Genomic DNA, 16,168 nt, shown 5'->3' with positions numbered 1-16,168 from the left:
TCTACTAAAAATACAAAAAATTAGCCAGGCGCGGTGGCGGGCGCCTGTAGTCCCAGCTACTCAGGAGGCTGAGGCAGGAGAATGGCGTGAACCCGGGAGGCGGAGCTTGCAGTGAGCCGAGATCATGCCACTGCACTCCAGCCTGGGTGATAGAGCGAGACTCCGTCTCAAAAAAAAAAAAAAAAAAAAAAAAAAAAATAGGCACACAGAGATTCAGCATTTTTTTCTTCTAGAAAAATACACCTTCAAATAGCTCAAGTATTTCCTAAATACAATCTTCTATAAGCTGATAGCCACCATCCCTTTCCCTCACACACTCCATTCTTCAATTCCTAAAACTTTTCCTCATTTGGCATGGGCCCCAGACCCAATTATTTTATTTTTTCACCTCTGAACACATCCTGGTTAGTGGCTAATCCTTCAATATTGAGGGTTCTGGAGCAGATGCAATACTTCACTTGATGCCTGATCAAACCAGAGTAAAGCACATTACAACCAGCACTTCCTTCATGTTTTGATATTATGATTCTATGTATGCAGCCTGTGGTGACCCTGGCATTTTTACCACCCCATAACACTGCCAAATTACTAGAGTTTACTAAGTTCCAAAAGGATGACCACCATTCATCTATCCTGTTTTATAACTGGGCTTCTGGGACCAAGTTGGTACCTTCTGTTACCCCACAGCTATATCCTTGTGCTTTTCCCATCTTCCCTCCTCAAGCAGGCCCCAGATGCTAAGGAATGGCAGCACAGTGACAGAATTTATCCTCGTGGGCTTTCAGCAGAGCTCCACTTCCACATGAGCATTGCTCTTTGCCCTCTTCTTGGCCCTCTACAGTCTCACCATGGCCATGAATGGCCTCAACATCTTTATCACCTGAACAGACCCCAAGCTCAACAGCCCCATGTACTTCTTCCTCAGCCACCTGTCTCTCCTGGATGTCTGCTTCATCACTACTACCATCCCACAGATGTTGATTTACCTCGTGGTCAGGAACCACACTGTCTCCTTTGTATCTTGCATGACCCAGATGTACTTTGTCTTCTGTGCTGGTGTGGACGAGTGCATCCTCTCGGCTTTTATGGCCTATGACCGTTACGTTGCTATCTGCTACCCACTTAGCTATGTCCAGAGCATAAGCTAGAAGGTCTGTCTCAGGCTTGTGGGAACTGCCTGGTTCTTTGGACTGATCAATGGCATCTTTCTTGAGTCTGTTTCATTCCGAGAGCCCTTCTGCAGAGACAACCACATAGAAAACTTCTTCTGTGAGGCCCCCATGGTGATCGACCTCTCTTGTGGGGACCCTCAGTTTAGTCTGAGGGCAATCTTTGCCGATGCCATCGTGGTGCTGCTCAGCCCCATGGTGCTCATTGTCACTTCCTATGTGTGCATCCTTGCCACCATCCTCAGCAGAGCCTCCTCCTCAGGTCGGGGGAAGACTTTATCTACTTGTGCCTCTCACCTGACTGTGGTCATCTTTCTCTACACCTCATTCTCTTACATGAACCCCCACAGCACACACGGGCCTGACGACGACAAACCTTTCTCCCTCCTATACACCATCATTACCCCCATGTGCAACCCCATCATTACAAGGAAATGAAGGAGGCCATGGTGAGGGCACTTGGGAGAACCAGGCTGGCCCCGGCACAGTCTGTCTAGCAGGAAGGCCCTGAAAGGAAAGCTCCTTCACCTGGGGTATGGGAAAGTTACCCCTTCCCCAGCGCTGGCAGAGGAGTAACTCTCCTATGCTGAAAAGCTCCAGGAAAGAGCATGGCTTCCTTGGTTCATGGCTTCCTTGGCACTAGAATCAGACCTGAAAGTTCCTCCTGATGTCCAATGTCCTGATGTTATCTCTCTGACTTCACTTCCACATTGTTTTTTCTTGGACCTTCCTCAGGTCCAAGAGGAAAATTTCAGATTTTCCTTAGTTTCTTTTCCTCTTAAGTTCTCACAACAGGATTCAATAAATAAGCATACTTAACACCGTTTTATTTGTATTTACATGCTAGTCCCCCAACCTGAGTTGCGTACATACATTTAGAAGTAAACTTTTTTATTTTTCAGCTTTTCATTTTACTGTTTTTCTTTCTTAAATTTCACTCTCACTTCCTGAGTCTACCCTCATCTACCCAATTCCTATGCAAAGTAGGTAAAGAAGCAAGAAGAAAAGAGCTGGGTGCAGTGGCTCATGATTGTAATCTCAGCACTTTGGGAGGCTGAGGAGGGAGTCTGAGACCTGCCTGGGTAACATAGGGAGACCCATCTCTACAAAAACTTTTCAAAATAACTGGGCGTTGTGACACATGCCTATAGTCCCAGCTACTGAGGAGGCTGAGGTGGGAGGATTGCTTGGGCCTGGGAAGTTAAGGCTGTGTGAGTAAAGATAGCACTGCTGCACTCCAGCCTGAGCAACACAGCAAGACCCTGTCTCATTTAAAAAAAAAAAAAAAAAAAGGAAGGAAGGAAGAAAGGAAGGGAGGAAGGGAGCAAAGGAGGGAGGGGAAGAAAAAGAAACTAGGGATAAGTATTCACATAAGAAAAGTCAGAGAAAAAAAAAAGATCAGCACCCTGAACTTCATCTTCTTAGCTTCCACCAGTCGTGGGGGGAGAATGATACTAAATGGCAACAGTGCACTCAATTTGTCTGTGTAGTGTGTTGTCAGGGAGGGATGGGTGACACAGGCCAGTGTGCCAAACCCCTTCTCCTAAATCCTCTAGCTTCCTTTAGCAACAGGACCGTCTGCATATTTCCCTTCCCATGCAAGTGGTAAGTGCCTCTACCAAGCTTCTCAGGTTACCTATTTCCTTCCCTGTTATCCATACCCCAAATTAACTCCCCTCTTCCCCTACTGCCTTCCTTTTTCGTTTCCATCTTTCAATTCATTCCACCTCAATCCTACTCCACCTTACCTCCTCATCTTACACGGATCCCTGTATTTTAAGGAACCCTTCTGCATACTACCTCCACCATTGCAGAAGTCTTTTGATTTGTAACCCTGCCCTCTGTGGCTTCCTCTAGCTTCTCACCTTAACCAAATATAGCTTTCTTTGAGAAGGTACTACATTCTCAGCAGTTCTCTTTCTTTGAAAATTGCATTTTTCTCATACCTCTTCATAATAAATAAACAAAGGGGTAGTCCTGTTCTTTATTTCCCAGTGCACTTCCATAATATGAATGGACCTCATTTGGGATGCTCTCAAACAGATGTACCGCCCTTTTCACTCATGCACATCACACATTACCCTTTGCAATGATGACTTAAAACAGTAGCTTCTGGCAGAGCGTGGTGGCTCATGCCTGTAATTCCAGCACTGTAGCAGGCCAAGGTGGGCAGATTACTTGAGGCCAGGAGTTCAAGACCAGCCTGGTCAACATGGTGAAACCCCATCTCTAATAATAATACAAAAACTAGCTGGGCGTGGTGGCGTATGCTTGTAATTCCAGCTACTTGAAAGGCTGAGGCGGGAGGATCACTTGAACCCAGGAGGCGGAAGCTGCAGTGAGCCGTGATTCCACCACTGCACTCCAGCCTGGGTGAGAGAGTGCGACTCCATCTCAAAACAAAACAAAACAAAACAAAAAAACAAAGCAAAACAAAAACAGTAGCTTCACTCCACAAAACTCCAATCTTTTGAGTCCAAATTGATTTCTCTAGAAATCAGAGGATGTAAGAAGCTCTTCTTAACAAGGAGAAAGGAGAAATCACTGTAATTGGGAAGAAACAATAAATGCAGAACCTAAAATTTCCATTGTCAAAATTTGCATCAAAGTTAAACAGGCAAGAAAGACCTTAAGACTACTGCAATATGAGATTAAACTCAATGCTACTGAAACAAAGGTCTGGGAAGTTTTCAAGAGCTGCTATGGGGGAAATCACATGACCTCTATGTTTGCTAATTGCAAAGGAAAGGAAACTTTCTTGTATCTTCAAAACAAGCTGTAGTTTTACAATTCCAAACAAGGCACCCACAGGTTAAGCTCCCACCCTCCCACAGAGACTGAGAGGGGTGCTATCCTCCTTGATAATTACATTTCAAAGGGATGGCTCCCAGGTCCTTGAGAAAGACATTCCCTGGGTCGTAAAACTGGCATAAGCTTCTAAGGAGATTTATATACATTTCAAAGGAGCACAGAAGAATTTGCAATCACAAGTTTTCTAAAGTTAACACTCAAAGAAAGGGGAGGTCAGGGGCCTAACGTCCAAAAGAAACCTGTCTAAAGTTGTCAGACTGGGGTGAATGTTAAGGCTCTTTTGGTCACCATGGAGAAAAACAACAAAAGGTCCCAATCTTTCCCCCTAGGGTCTCAGCTTCTTCTGTAGGTTTGAAAATTCCTATGTCAAAGAGGAAAAAGTGAAGGAAAGGAAGAAAGGGAAAGGAGAAGAAAGACTGCTTTTAAAAAGTTTTCTAAGAAATCATTTATTAGCTTTACATTTGCCCAGCACTGATAGATGCTGAGATTATAAACAAGACAGTTACAGCTTTTGAGAATCTCAGTCTAGTAGGGCAGACAAGAACAAATAATGGTAATAGAAAGGGCAAGAGTTATAAAAGGCCTACACCAAAGTACTTTGGAAGCACATATGATAACATACTTATTAAGCACTTGTTGTAAGAGCTTTCCATTTAATCCTCACATAACCTTATGAGGTATTAGTATTATCTCAATGCTAAGATGCAAAAACTGAGGCTCATAGAGGTCAAATACTCAAAACCCACAGCATTTACAATGGCATAGAGGCCTGCGCCTATAATCCCATAGGCTGAGGCGGGAGGATTGCTTGACCCCAGCCTGCAGTAAGCCATGATACCGCCACTGCACTCTAGCCTGGGCGACACAGCGAGACCCCACCTCTCTAAAAAATGAAAAATAAAAGCAAAATTAAAATAAAGAAAAATAATAAAACGGCATAGCTCCTGTTCCTAAGCTAGCACGGCGCAGGCTTTATACCAAGGAGGTGATATTGGCTGAGCCGTTAAAAATACGCTGGAGTTGTAAGGTAGAAAATTGGGGCAGAGGGTTCGATACCAGGGACGAGTGAAATTCCAGGCAAGAGGAATCGCTCGCTTCGTCGTAGAACTGGTGCTGTCAACATGGATGGCAGAAGGCGAGCTGGAGCCCGGAATGCTGGAAAAGCAGGCCGAGTGACCTAGAACTGCTTTTTCAAGGGCGAGCACTGTCTCATTCAAGGACCTGGGCTGACGGAGGGACGGCCGCAAGGCGGGAACGGACGCGAATGGAGCTCGCACAAGAAGCGAGCTCGCACAGCCTTGGCTGCGTCTCCCCTGCCGTAGCTTGGGCCCAGGTCCCTGGTCTCTGAAGGACACAAATTGCCCCCAGACTCTGCGAAAACCCATGAAAATGTAATTAACCAGAAACTACCCTGAAACTAAACAGCACTTTCCAGTCCCCTTTCATGTCCTAATGCAAAGACACTTCTCGCCGGTGGGCACGCAACTAGGCTCTGGGGTTACCACGGCGCAGCCCAAAGACCGAAAATGTGGGAAGGGTACCCAGGAATTGCCCCCCGCAGGGTTTGGCTGGGCCCTCGGCTCCCTCACACCAAAACCTGAAGTTGACGCCATATTTCCAGGGCCGGCTCCGCGACGCACTTCCAAACTACCCAAGAGGCTGTAGGGCCACTGACCTAATTAGAACCTGGAGAGGAGATAGGAGTGGCCTGCGCAGAAAACAGCCTGTGACGAATAAACCTTCCTCCCCCTCTCGGACTGGGGCTGTGGCAGCCAATGAGCGCCCTCTTTTTGGCCGCCTTCCATGCGCCGAATTGCGGTAACCTGACAACCTCTGGGGAACAAGATCTATTCTGGGACACCAGTGCGGCTGCTCAGTCCCTCCAGCGGGAGATGCGGACCTTGAGGCTTAGGATCCCCTGCTAGCCGAGTGGAATGGTTGGGATACTGCTCCCCATTGGCGCAGGATGGGATGGGAGCGAAGCAAGACTTGACGCAGACCTGAGCAGAGGTGTCTGCCAATCACATCCGGCCTCTATAGCTCCCAGCCTTGACCGCGGATCCGAAGCCAAGTTCTTTCGCAGTGATAGCCCCGACTCAGCGAATTGCATAATTGTTGAATCCTCTTCCCTCCATTGAACAAGTGTCCTTTGAGCTGCCTTACCTCCCCTTTCCAGGTACCCACTCGGTGAAACCTCCCATAAGCCCTAGCCCTTTCTGGGTTTACTAGACTTTCTTTGAGTTCCCTTAATAATCTGTGCGTTTTTCTGTCACTGTACTCCCTTATTGTTTTAGAGTGTATTTACTTTCCTATCTTCTCCACTCGTCTGTGATTTATTTTGTAATTCTTCGCACAGTATCTGGCCAGAGGAGGTACTGTTGTGCTATTTCCTCAATGACCTCTTAAGCAGAATCCTGATATATTAACCAAATAAAAACAGAGCTGTTCTGATAGGAGTGGAGCGGTAATGTCCAGGGCCCTGAACCCTCACGGAAGCCCCCAAGGCACCTATTATTGGTGACTTCCTTTGAAATATTCAGTTTAACATATAGAAATATGGTTTATCTAGGAGATGAAAAATATATTTAGAGCCTCAAGGAGCACTTGGTTTGGTTCAGCCTTGAAGACCCAGCTGCATTCTTACTCTTGGGTTCTGTGAAATAACCTTACGCCCATATAACAAATGCTTTTTGTTGTTGTTTGACTTAAAGCTGTCTGAAATGGATTTCTGTTTCTTGCAACTGAAGAGTCTTAGCTGAAGAGTCTTAACTAGGACAACGATGTTTCAGTGTGGTTATGAGGATTAAAAACATAAAGATTTCAAGCACTTCAATTAGCACCTCAAGAAATGTTTCTCCCCTCTTCCAACTGTTAACAGCATCCCATGTGCCCAGAGCATCAGACTTACCTGTGTTTTGTACATGATCAAAATAACAAGTCCAGTTTTTGAGACAGAGACGGAGTTTCGCTCTTGTTGCCCAGGCTGGAGTGCAATGGTAAGATCTCGGCTCACCACAACCTCCACGTCCCGGGTTCAAGCGATTTTCCTGCCTCAGCCTCCCAAGCAGCTGGGATTACAGGCATGCGCCACCAATACCTGGCTAATTTTGTATTTTTAGTAGAAACGGGGTTTCTCCATGTGGATCAGGGTGGTCTGGAACTCCCAACCTCAGATGATCCGCCCCCCTCGTCCTCCCAAAGTGCTGGAATTACAGGCGTCAGCCACCGTGCCCAGCCAGTTTTCTTTTTTGCAAGATTTTCCTCATTCCAGCCTTCATCTTTCAGGTGTTGTTATGATTTATGTTTGCTTTTTTTTTTTTTTTGGCTATGTTTTGAAGTTTTGTTTGTTCCTGAAAGGATTGAGTTGGTCATACTCCTCAGTTCATGGCACACTATCATCGGACCCTGACAGTAAGGCCCTCTTGTTTTATTTTTTTTATTTATACCCTTCAAATCCCACTTTCCCCTATAATAGGCAATTTTCTAATGTGCTTAATGTGCATATTTCCATTTATGTGTTTTCTAAACATAGTTATTATTTCATGGGCATGCATTATTAAATGTACTCCAAAGCTACTCAGATATTTGTCTCATTACATGTATTTGTTTAACCTAAGCACTGTTTTTTAGCTCCATCCACATTGCCAGATGTTAATATTTAATCTGTTACTTCACATTGATGCCTAATAATCCGAGGTATGCATCTGTCCACTCTTCCATTGATGAGCTCCCATGCTGCTTCCAACTCGATGCTACTACAAATAACCCTGCACTGAACATCCTTGTATTGGTCCCCTTGTGAACTCGTAAATAATTTGCTTTATGTTACTTAGGGGAGGAATTGCTGCTGGGCTACTGGGTATGAATCTGTTTAATGTGTCCAAGTAATGCCATATTGCTTTCCAAAAGTGGTGGAACCAATCTTGCAGCAGTGCAAGATTCTGTATTTCCACGTCTGACAACACTTGCAATTTTTCTTTTTCTTTCTTTTCTTTTTTTCTTTCTTTTTTTTTTTTTTTTTTTTTTTTTTTTTGGAGACAGAGTCTCACTCTGCTGTCCAGGCTGGGGTGCAGTGGTGTAATTATGGCTCACTGCAGCCTCTCAGCCTCAACCGATCCTCCTGCTTCAGCCTCCTGAGTAGCTGGGACTATAGGCACATACCACCATGCTCAGCTAATTTTTTAAATTTTTTTGTAGAAGTAGGATCCCACTGTGTTGCCCAGGCTGGTCTCAAACTCCTGGGGTCAAGAAGTTCTCCCGCATTGGCCTCCCAAAATACTGGGATTACAGGCAAGAGCCACTGCACCAGCCAACACTTGCTATTTTCTAGATTTCTAATCACTGGTTTGATAGGAATAAAGTGATATCTCATTATTTGTTTAGTTTGCATTTGATTACTAATGTAAATTTCCATATACTTATTAGCTTTCTCCTCTGCAATTAACTGCCTGTTCATATTCTTTGCTCCTTTTTTAAAAAAAAAATTGGGTTGCTTTTTCCTGTTCATTTGCAGGAGTTCCTTATATATTTTAGAGTGATATTACACCCTTGTCAGTTTTAGACAAAGCAAATGTATTCTCCATCCTGCCATCTGCCTGTTAACTTGGTTAATAATGCTCTTTGTGGAACAGAAATCCTTGATTTTTTAATAATGAAACTCCCCAGCTTTTGCCTTATGACTTGCACTTTTAAAATGTTGAAATATGGGTACCACTTTCTTAGTTGTGCTTATTCTTTGTCAGATATCTCTCAATCTGAATTCACTGGTGAGGTCTCTCTAGGCATTCCATTCATTCCTCGTCACTGAACTCCAAAGTCACTGTTCTGACTGAATTTTTAACCCTCTTTGAACCTTTTCCCTCATACAGTCTCAAGCTATGAAAATCATAGCCTTTAACTATTTGAAGTCAAGTTTTTCATCACCTTAGACACATATTTCACCTTATTTCCTTGGCTACGAGAAACTCAGTGACATGGTTACTTTCTCTCAAAGAGTTTTCTTCACTTCCATTTCACTAATCAGTTCCACCTTTGTGGGTCAGAATTAGATCCAGAATAGCAATCTGTACTATGTCACCTCTTCCTTCTGAGGAATGACATTTACGTCAAATAACATATCCTCCGATTCTGGAACTTGGTTTTGTGCTGGTTTCATTATTTGCTTCTGGGATCTGTAATCCAGTTTATATATCTGTTTTGTTAGCCTTGGCACATTTGAAAAACAACGTGACTTATTTCCTCTCCTTTATATTTACCTAAACGATTCCTTTCTTGCTTCCATGCTCAAGAATATAAAAAGCCCACACAAGACTCTACCTTCGTGATGTAAAGGGCTACTCTGACTTTCCTTCTATCATTTTCTTTTGTTTTTATTTCATTCCTTGCACTTATTTTATCTCTTTCTTTCCTTCCTTCATCCCTTACTTGACCTTTTTTTCCCTCTTTCCTTCCTGAATTTTACAAATGCCGGGGCAAGGGCTAATTTTCTGCAGATCACAGCAAAGCAGCTGCTTCTTACCCAGAAGCAGGTTTCCCACAAACACATGGTATGTGTCCCATAACCTGCAACCCTTTTTTAGCTGCGCATCAGAACTTAGTTATGTTTCTATGGAGCAACATACTGTACCTTTTTCCCTGCCAGGTTCCAGGTGTGAATCCCATCCTACCATGTTTCTGTATGAGATTTTCTTTTCCTCATCATATAAAATTTAAAATTCTATTGTTTTATTACCTGTATTTTGTGCATTGGTGTGGACACCATACATAGGTTTTTTGTTTTGTTTTGCCAACTCCATTGTACTTACTTTTTCCAGAAAATTACTAGGATGCTGCCTCTGCCATGGCTCTTCCTCCAGTGTCATACTTGATGTCCTCTGTAGCATAAAATGTTGTGGCTTTTCTGAGCATTTTTTAACTTCCTTTTTTTAAAAAAAAATTATTTTTACAAGCCCACAGCTAACATCCCACATTTTTTTAAATTTCTTCTCCATTTTACCTTGTCCCACCTGCATACATACCTGTGCCTCCCACACACACACCATTCCCATTTTAAAACTGAAGTGCTTTCAATTTAGTGGGCAATACTCATAGAAAACAGATTTTCCCTTTGATCTTCCGAGAAGCACCCTGTCCTGATTCAAGAACACTCTGTCTCAATTCAATTATTCTCTTATAATTAGACTGTGAGCTTCTTAAAGGCAGGGACCATGACTTCCTGGAGTCTGCTGCAGTGCCCGCTGCCTTCAATGACACATAGCAGGCAGTTGGTAAACACTTGCTGACAAATTCACTCAGTCATGGTTCTCTTTTTGGATGTATTTTTCCATCATGCTGATAAGAATTATTCACCCACTGTAAAAAAATTTTTGATTCTTTATTCTTAAAGCTGGATTCAAATCACAATAAGCTTTCCTTAGCATATTGTAACCATTTATAGCAGATTAAAGTGTAGTACCATTTAATGGGAAAAAAAAATTCTTCTATAGTTCAGGTGAACAGGCTTCTGTTCCTAACACTGTCATTAACTGTGTAACCTTGGGCATATCACCCATTTCCTTAGTTATGTACAACGACATAATTAATATTTGCTCACCGGCAATTCTCTTAGAAGGAGGCTGTACTTTTTAATGAAGTACTTGGGGTAAAAATAAGATAAATTTCCCCTACCCGGGGGGCTACGTGTGAAAGAAACTATTTTTCTCAAAATATGAGAATGCACTGGTAATGCTGAGCAAGCAGGCAGGAGCAGAAAGAAAGGAAGGAAGGATGGGGTGGAGGAGCCTGTTAAAGGCGTAAACTTCTTCATGGGACTTTCCCCAGGATCCCTACCCCACCCACCTCCATTTTCCTATTCAATCTACTGTAAAATATTTTAAATGCCTAGCAGGATTATGTGATAGTTCTTCTTGAAACCAATGAAAGGGTTTTTATGAGTCCTACAGTTGATAAGGAATGAAACTGAGGCAGCCTGCATGGACTCAGGGGTGTGGATGCGAGGGATTGGGGATGGGCTGATTCTCTCTTTTTGGAATCCAGGATCTGGTATAAAAATGAGACCCTCAAGTTCTGGAAATCTGTTTTTCCTTCCATCTCTGTCTGCTTATTAAGCCATTAAAAACTGCATGCTTTAAAGAGAAACTTAAAAACTGGCAAATGAGAAACCTTACAACTACAGGATCTTCTGTCTATTTATATGTATTGTGTGTGTAATGTTTATATAAAAGAGCTCTATTAATTGGCTTAAAGAAAAGCACTTAAATATTTTCTCAGAAAAATTAAAACTAATGCTTTTTAGTTCATGTGACTATGGTAAACTTTCAAAAATAAAGACAGTTTTAAAGACTATTGGTAAAATAAAAATGTCTTCAAAATTTAGATATTTGGTCTAAATTAGGTCAGATATTAGGTTTTCTAAGTGTTTTAAGGTCACAAACTGCTTCTTTGACTTTTGGAAATTGTTCAGTGTACCTACCTTGAAGCAATTAAATTCTAGATAAAGCCTGGGGACATGTGGAATTAGCCATGCCCCCTAGCTATGCAAAGAAGGTTATAAAGAAAAGAGATTTTATATAAGAAGTGATCTTGTATGGTAAATTATTATCCTAAAGCAAAATGACTGGTTGTTTAAAAAAAGGGATGTTTAGGGCAAGTAAGATAGTCCAAGCATGTGGTAGGTGATCTGTGTGAGTCATGAAAGGACTTGTGAAAGGGAATTTATGCAAGAAAAGTTGTACAATTCAAAGGTTGTTAGACCTCCTAAATCCTTCGTAAAATGCCACTATGACTCTTACTGTACAACTTGCCTAGCTTTACAGTTAGGTAAGGCCTGAGACATGTGGAGAATCAAGAGGAAAATAAACTATGAGACACTGCAGAAATTGTATGGAATGCTTTGGACTTCCCAGGTTTGGAACTGAAATTTGGGTCAAATTTAATCAGATTCTTAACAGACATGGGTACTCCCTTCAGACGTCTGAGTTACATACAAAATGGCTGTATGAGGCCTGGCGCAGTGGCTCACGCTTATAATCCCAGCACTTTGGGAGGCCAAGGTGGGCAGATAGCTTGAGGTCAGGAGTTCAAAACCAGCCTGTGCAACATGGTGAAACCCCATCTCTACTAAAAATACAAAAATTAGCCGGGTGTGGTGACACATGCCTGTAATCTCAGCTACTCGGGTAGCTGAGGCAGGAGAATTACTTGAACCTAGGAGGCAGAGGTGCAGTGAACTGAGATTGTGCCACTATACTCCATCCTGGGCGATAGAGTAAGACTGTATCCAAAATAAATAAATAAATAAATAAATAAAATGGCTGTATGATCATCACTAAAGTTTATTTCACCAATAACATTTTCTAAGATTCTAAGGGATGGTAACGTGTGTTTTTTTATTCCCAGCTCTAAAATCTTGTAATTCTTTAGATGTTATATACTTGTTTCAATTATACACATTTTCTCCCTATTATAAGAAAGATCCCTTACTACTAATTCCAGACAGACTTCCCCGGACCCCACGTTGTAACATCTCTGAAATGGAATGTGTCTTACAATTGATGGCAGCCTTCAATTACTGTTGGCCACGCAGCAGTCATGACACAGTTGTCATTGCATATACATGCCTGATCCTAGTTGTTATCCTAAGTGGCATGACTGCAAATCTATAATCCCTTGATGTTTCAGTTAATCAACCATTTAATGACCATTTGAAGGAATACTAGTCCTAGTTGTTGTCTGAACACCTTCCCTGAACATGTTCTAGCAAGATCAAAAAATGTGCCAGCATTAAAACTTGCACACTCGGTATTGTAGCCTGGAAGAAATTCCCATAGCCAGTAGTAGAGGACTTTTTTTTTTTCTTTAAGAAATGCCACTTCATGAATATTCAAAATGGCCCAGCGAATAGAAATGCATGGGAAAAATGCATCAACAATTCTGAGTCAAAAAGTAATTCAAGTGTCAGACTCAATGTGAAAAAAATTAAATAATACCATAATGACTTAGTTATTTCAGTGCATAGTAGTGATTTTTTTAAGTTCTATTCCTAAACAACTCTAAAAGAGTTATTTAAATAAGAATGAAACTTTAAAATATAAATGATAAGAAATCATAGTGATAGTTTGGCAGTATTTTTTCCTTTCTTAATGGTACCTAAAATAGGATGCCATACAGTCAATGGTGCCTTAAAGTCAATAAAATAGATACTTCAGAGACTATAAAAATGAGAAAGCAGTTCCAGCTCTCAAGATAACTGATAATCCAGAAGGGAGAACGTAAAAGCACATAAGGAATAATAGAAGTAAGGCAAAATGCAGTTACCATCCCCCAAATAGGTACAAAGAAAAAGATTTGGACATTTTAAGGAGGAAGAGAGCACATCAGGAAAGGCTCCAAGAGGGAAGTAGCATTAGAGAAGGGCTTTAGAGAACCGATAGAATTCTAACTAACAGACATGATGGAGCAGGAAAGTAAAGAGAATGACCAGAGAACCAGATGCAGGAAAATAAGGGGCATTTCTGGGAAATGGTGAGTAGCACATTTTGACTAGAGTTAGTTACCCTTTCTGACTTTACAGGCTTCTTTAATAATTTGATGAAAATTATGAACCCTACTTGAAATAAATGCACAAATTCATAGTCAAAGTTTTGCATGCTATTTCTGTGGATTTCCCATTCACAGGTAGCGTGAGAGAGGGAAAAGGGGCAAGGGGAGGTGGGGAACACCTCTGAGAGGCTCGTGCAGGTGGCCCAGCCTGCAGAAGTCCTTTTTCTGGAGGAGATGTGCATCCGACTGCACTTGGAAAGAATGAGTGAGAGATACGGAATTGAGGCCAGAGGGCGCTCATTTAGACAGCTCACTCAGGGATTAAAGAAACTGGGATACCCTTGGGAATCATTTCCAGCTTTGACTTGTATGATATGGGCTTCTCACCTGGTGGGATGGTGTCCAGAAGATGTAGTTGGGAAATGAAATATACAGATTGAAAAATATTCCGGGCCTAATTAGGGAGGACCTTGACTCTCCACGCCCACTGGATTTTAAACTTAGCTTAGGAAGCACTAGGGACACACAGATTTCTGAGAAGAATGAATGTTCAAAGCTCTGGTTTAGGAAGATTAACCTTCGGATGAATGGTATGTGAGCAAGGCCAGGGGAGACCAGTCAAGAGTTTATTGCAGTTGCTCTTTTACATTCTTCAAATACATTCTATTTATTTACTTTCCCTTCTCTCCTCGCCACCCACCATTTGGCAGAGAACCAGGCCTTTAGCAGGTATCTGATAGTGCTTGCTGAAGTGAAAGCCATAAATTCCCTTAGAGGCTCCCCTTGTAATGTCCCTGTTCCCCGACAGGTGGCACCATTACAGCATTATTTACAGAGCAGGATTCCTTCTACAAGCACAGTGCTTCCAAGCAGAAAGAGAATTCACTTTCTGGGGACAGTCTAAATGTGAGGGGGAAATGGTAGCTGGAATAAAGGATTCAAAAACATGTCTTTTGTTCAAAAACATTTCTTACCATAGCAAAGTATCCTGGCTGAATTTATTCTTCAAGGCATATAAATGAGGAAGATGCTTTTGAAAACCTGCCTTTTCAAAGATGCAAGCAATTTTATGTCTTGCAAGAAGTATACATCTAAATATATTTGGGTAAGGACTATTCCTTAGTTCAGGGAAAACTACTAGGTGAGCCATTTCATCATACATATCAAACAGAGACTATCATTTATGGTGATCCTGAGATCATGTAAAACTAAGTGTTCATGTTGGAGGCTAGCTTACATCTCTTAGGGAAATAACAGTTTCTCTAAGAGCAGATTTTAGCCGTACCAGGATAAAATTGTAGCTTACTTCTATGAAGCTATACATGTTTTCATCTTGAGAATAGGAGCTAAACCCTGAGGGAGGCGCCTTAAACCAGTGTGAGACGGGAGTGCCAGAAACTGAAAGAGTTGTGATGAGTTACATGCAGCACAGCATGTGCTGGCCCCAGACATAAAATGGTATGAAGCCATGGCGGGGTTCATTTCCTCACCTCCACATCAGCAGTGCTCCAGCAAACTCCAAGTACTAGCAGACTTGGAAGTATTGGGAGACAGGATTTTTAGCACATCATGGGTGTCAACAAAATTTGAATGTGTTGATTAGATGGTGAGTAATCAGATTTCTGTAAAAATTTCAATTCAGTGTGGAAAACTCTGGAGGAAAAGGTGCCAAGAGTACCAGGTTCAGGAAAAGTCATTTCCCCTAGGGTATTTCTCAAGTTAAAAAGTCTCATTACCCTTTATCTCAGTGATTCTTACTTTTTTTAACTTAATTCTTATTTTTTAAGAATAAAGTTGAAACAATGTACCTTTCTCTAGAGAATGTATATACTTAAATGACTTTGCATTCAATTTCAAGGGGTTGTGGCCCTCTGGAGTTCAACTGTGACCCTTGCCCATGAGTCTGCACTTAGAAATCCCAGCTGACACTCACTCATCAGAGTAAAGAAGAGGCCGGGAGGCATTACAAAGGACAAATGCAAGAGAAGAGTGGGGAATAGGAAGAAACAAGGACCTCCTACCTGTGCTGGATCCTTGTGAGATGCTGGGTGCAGGTGACTGAATAAGGTTGAAGGATTGCTTTTTCTGGAGAGATTTTCGTCTATCTGGGACTTGAGGGGCAATGGTTAAAGAACTTCAAAGAGGCCTTAAGGGACTGAGGACAGTGGGCATAAGAAGGGGAACTGGAGTCAAAGGCTAAAAGACTCTGCCAGAATGTTCTACAGAGGCTAAAGAGCTAAACTTCCCTTGGCTTTTTTTTGAGACATGGTCTCACTCTGTTGCCCAGGCTGGAGTGCAGTGACACAATCATGGCTCACTGCAACCTCAATCTCCTAGGCTCAAGTGATCCTCCTATGTCAGTCTCCCAAGTAGCTGGGATGACAGGTGTGAGCCACCATGCCCACCCTAAGTTGCCCTTGGGATTCATGTCAGACTCTGGAGAATCTGAGATATAGAGAGCGGGAAAGAGGCACAAGAATGGAGCTGTGTGAGAGAACACTTGGGAGCATCGGCTTCTTCCTCCTGGAACAGGTCCAGGAGGCTGTCTTCTTGGTGCTATTATTATATTACCACCCACTGGACTCTGGGAAGGGTCGCTAACCAAAATCTGAACTGCAATTTCTTTTTCCAACTAAGAAGATGAAAAG

The 16,168-nt window shown here is 42.3% G+C and overlaps 1 protein-coding gene across 1 annotated transcript; it reads left to right on the top strand.

The window, feature by feature from the left end:
• Window positions 1-734: 734 nt before the first annotated feature.
• LOC126930183 (olfactory receptor 10AD1) lies at window positions 735-1,666 on the top strand. The gene is given in 2 exon segments (XM_050746941.1): window positions 735-1,593; window positions 1,596-1,666. Coding segments are annotated over 2 exon segments (930 nt in total).
• Window positions 1,667-16,168: the final 14,502 nt, after the last annotated feature.

This window comes from Macaca thibetana, chromosome 11 (genome assembly GCF_024542745.1).
Source record: "Macaca thibetana thibetana isolate TM-01 chromosome 11, ASM2454274v1, whole genome shotgun sequence".
Taxonomy (NCBI): domain Eukaryota; kingdom Metazoa; phylum Chordata; class Mammalia; order Primates; family Cercopithecidae; genus Macaca; species Macaca thibetana.
Note: the sequence above shows the minus strand (reverse complement) of the source record. Positions and strands in the feature narration are given on the sequence as shown.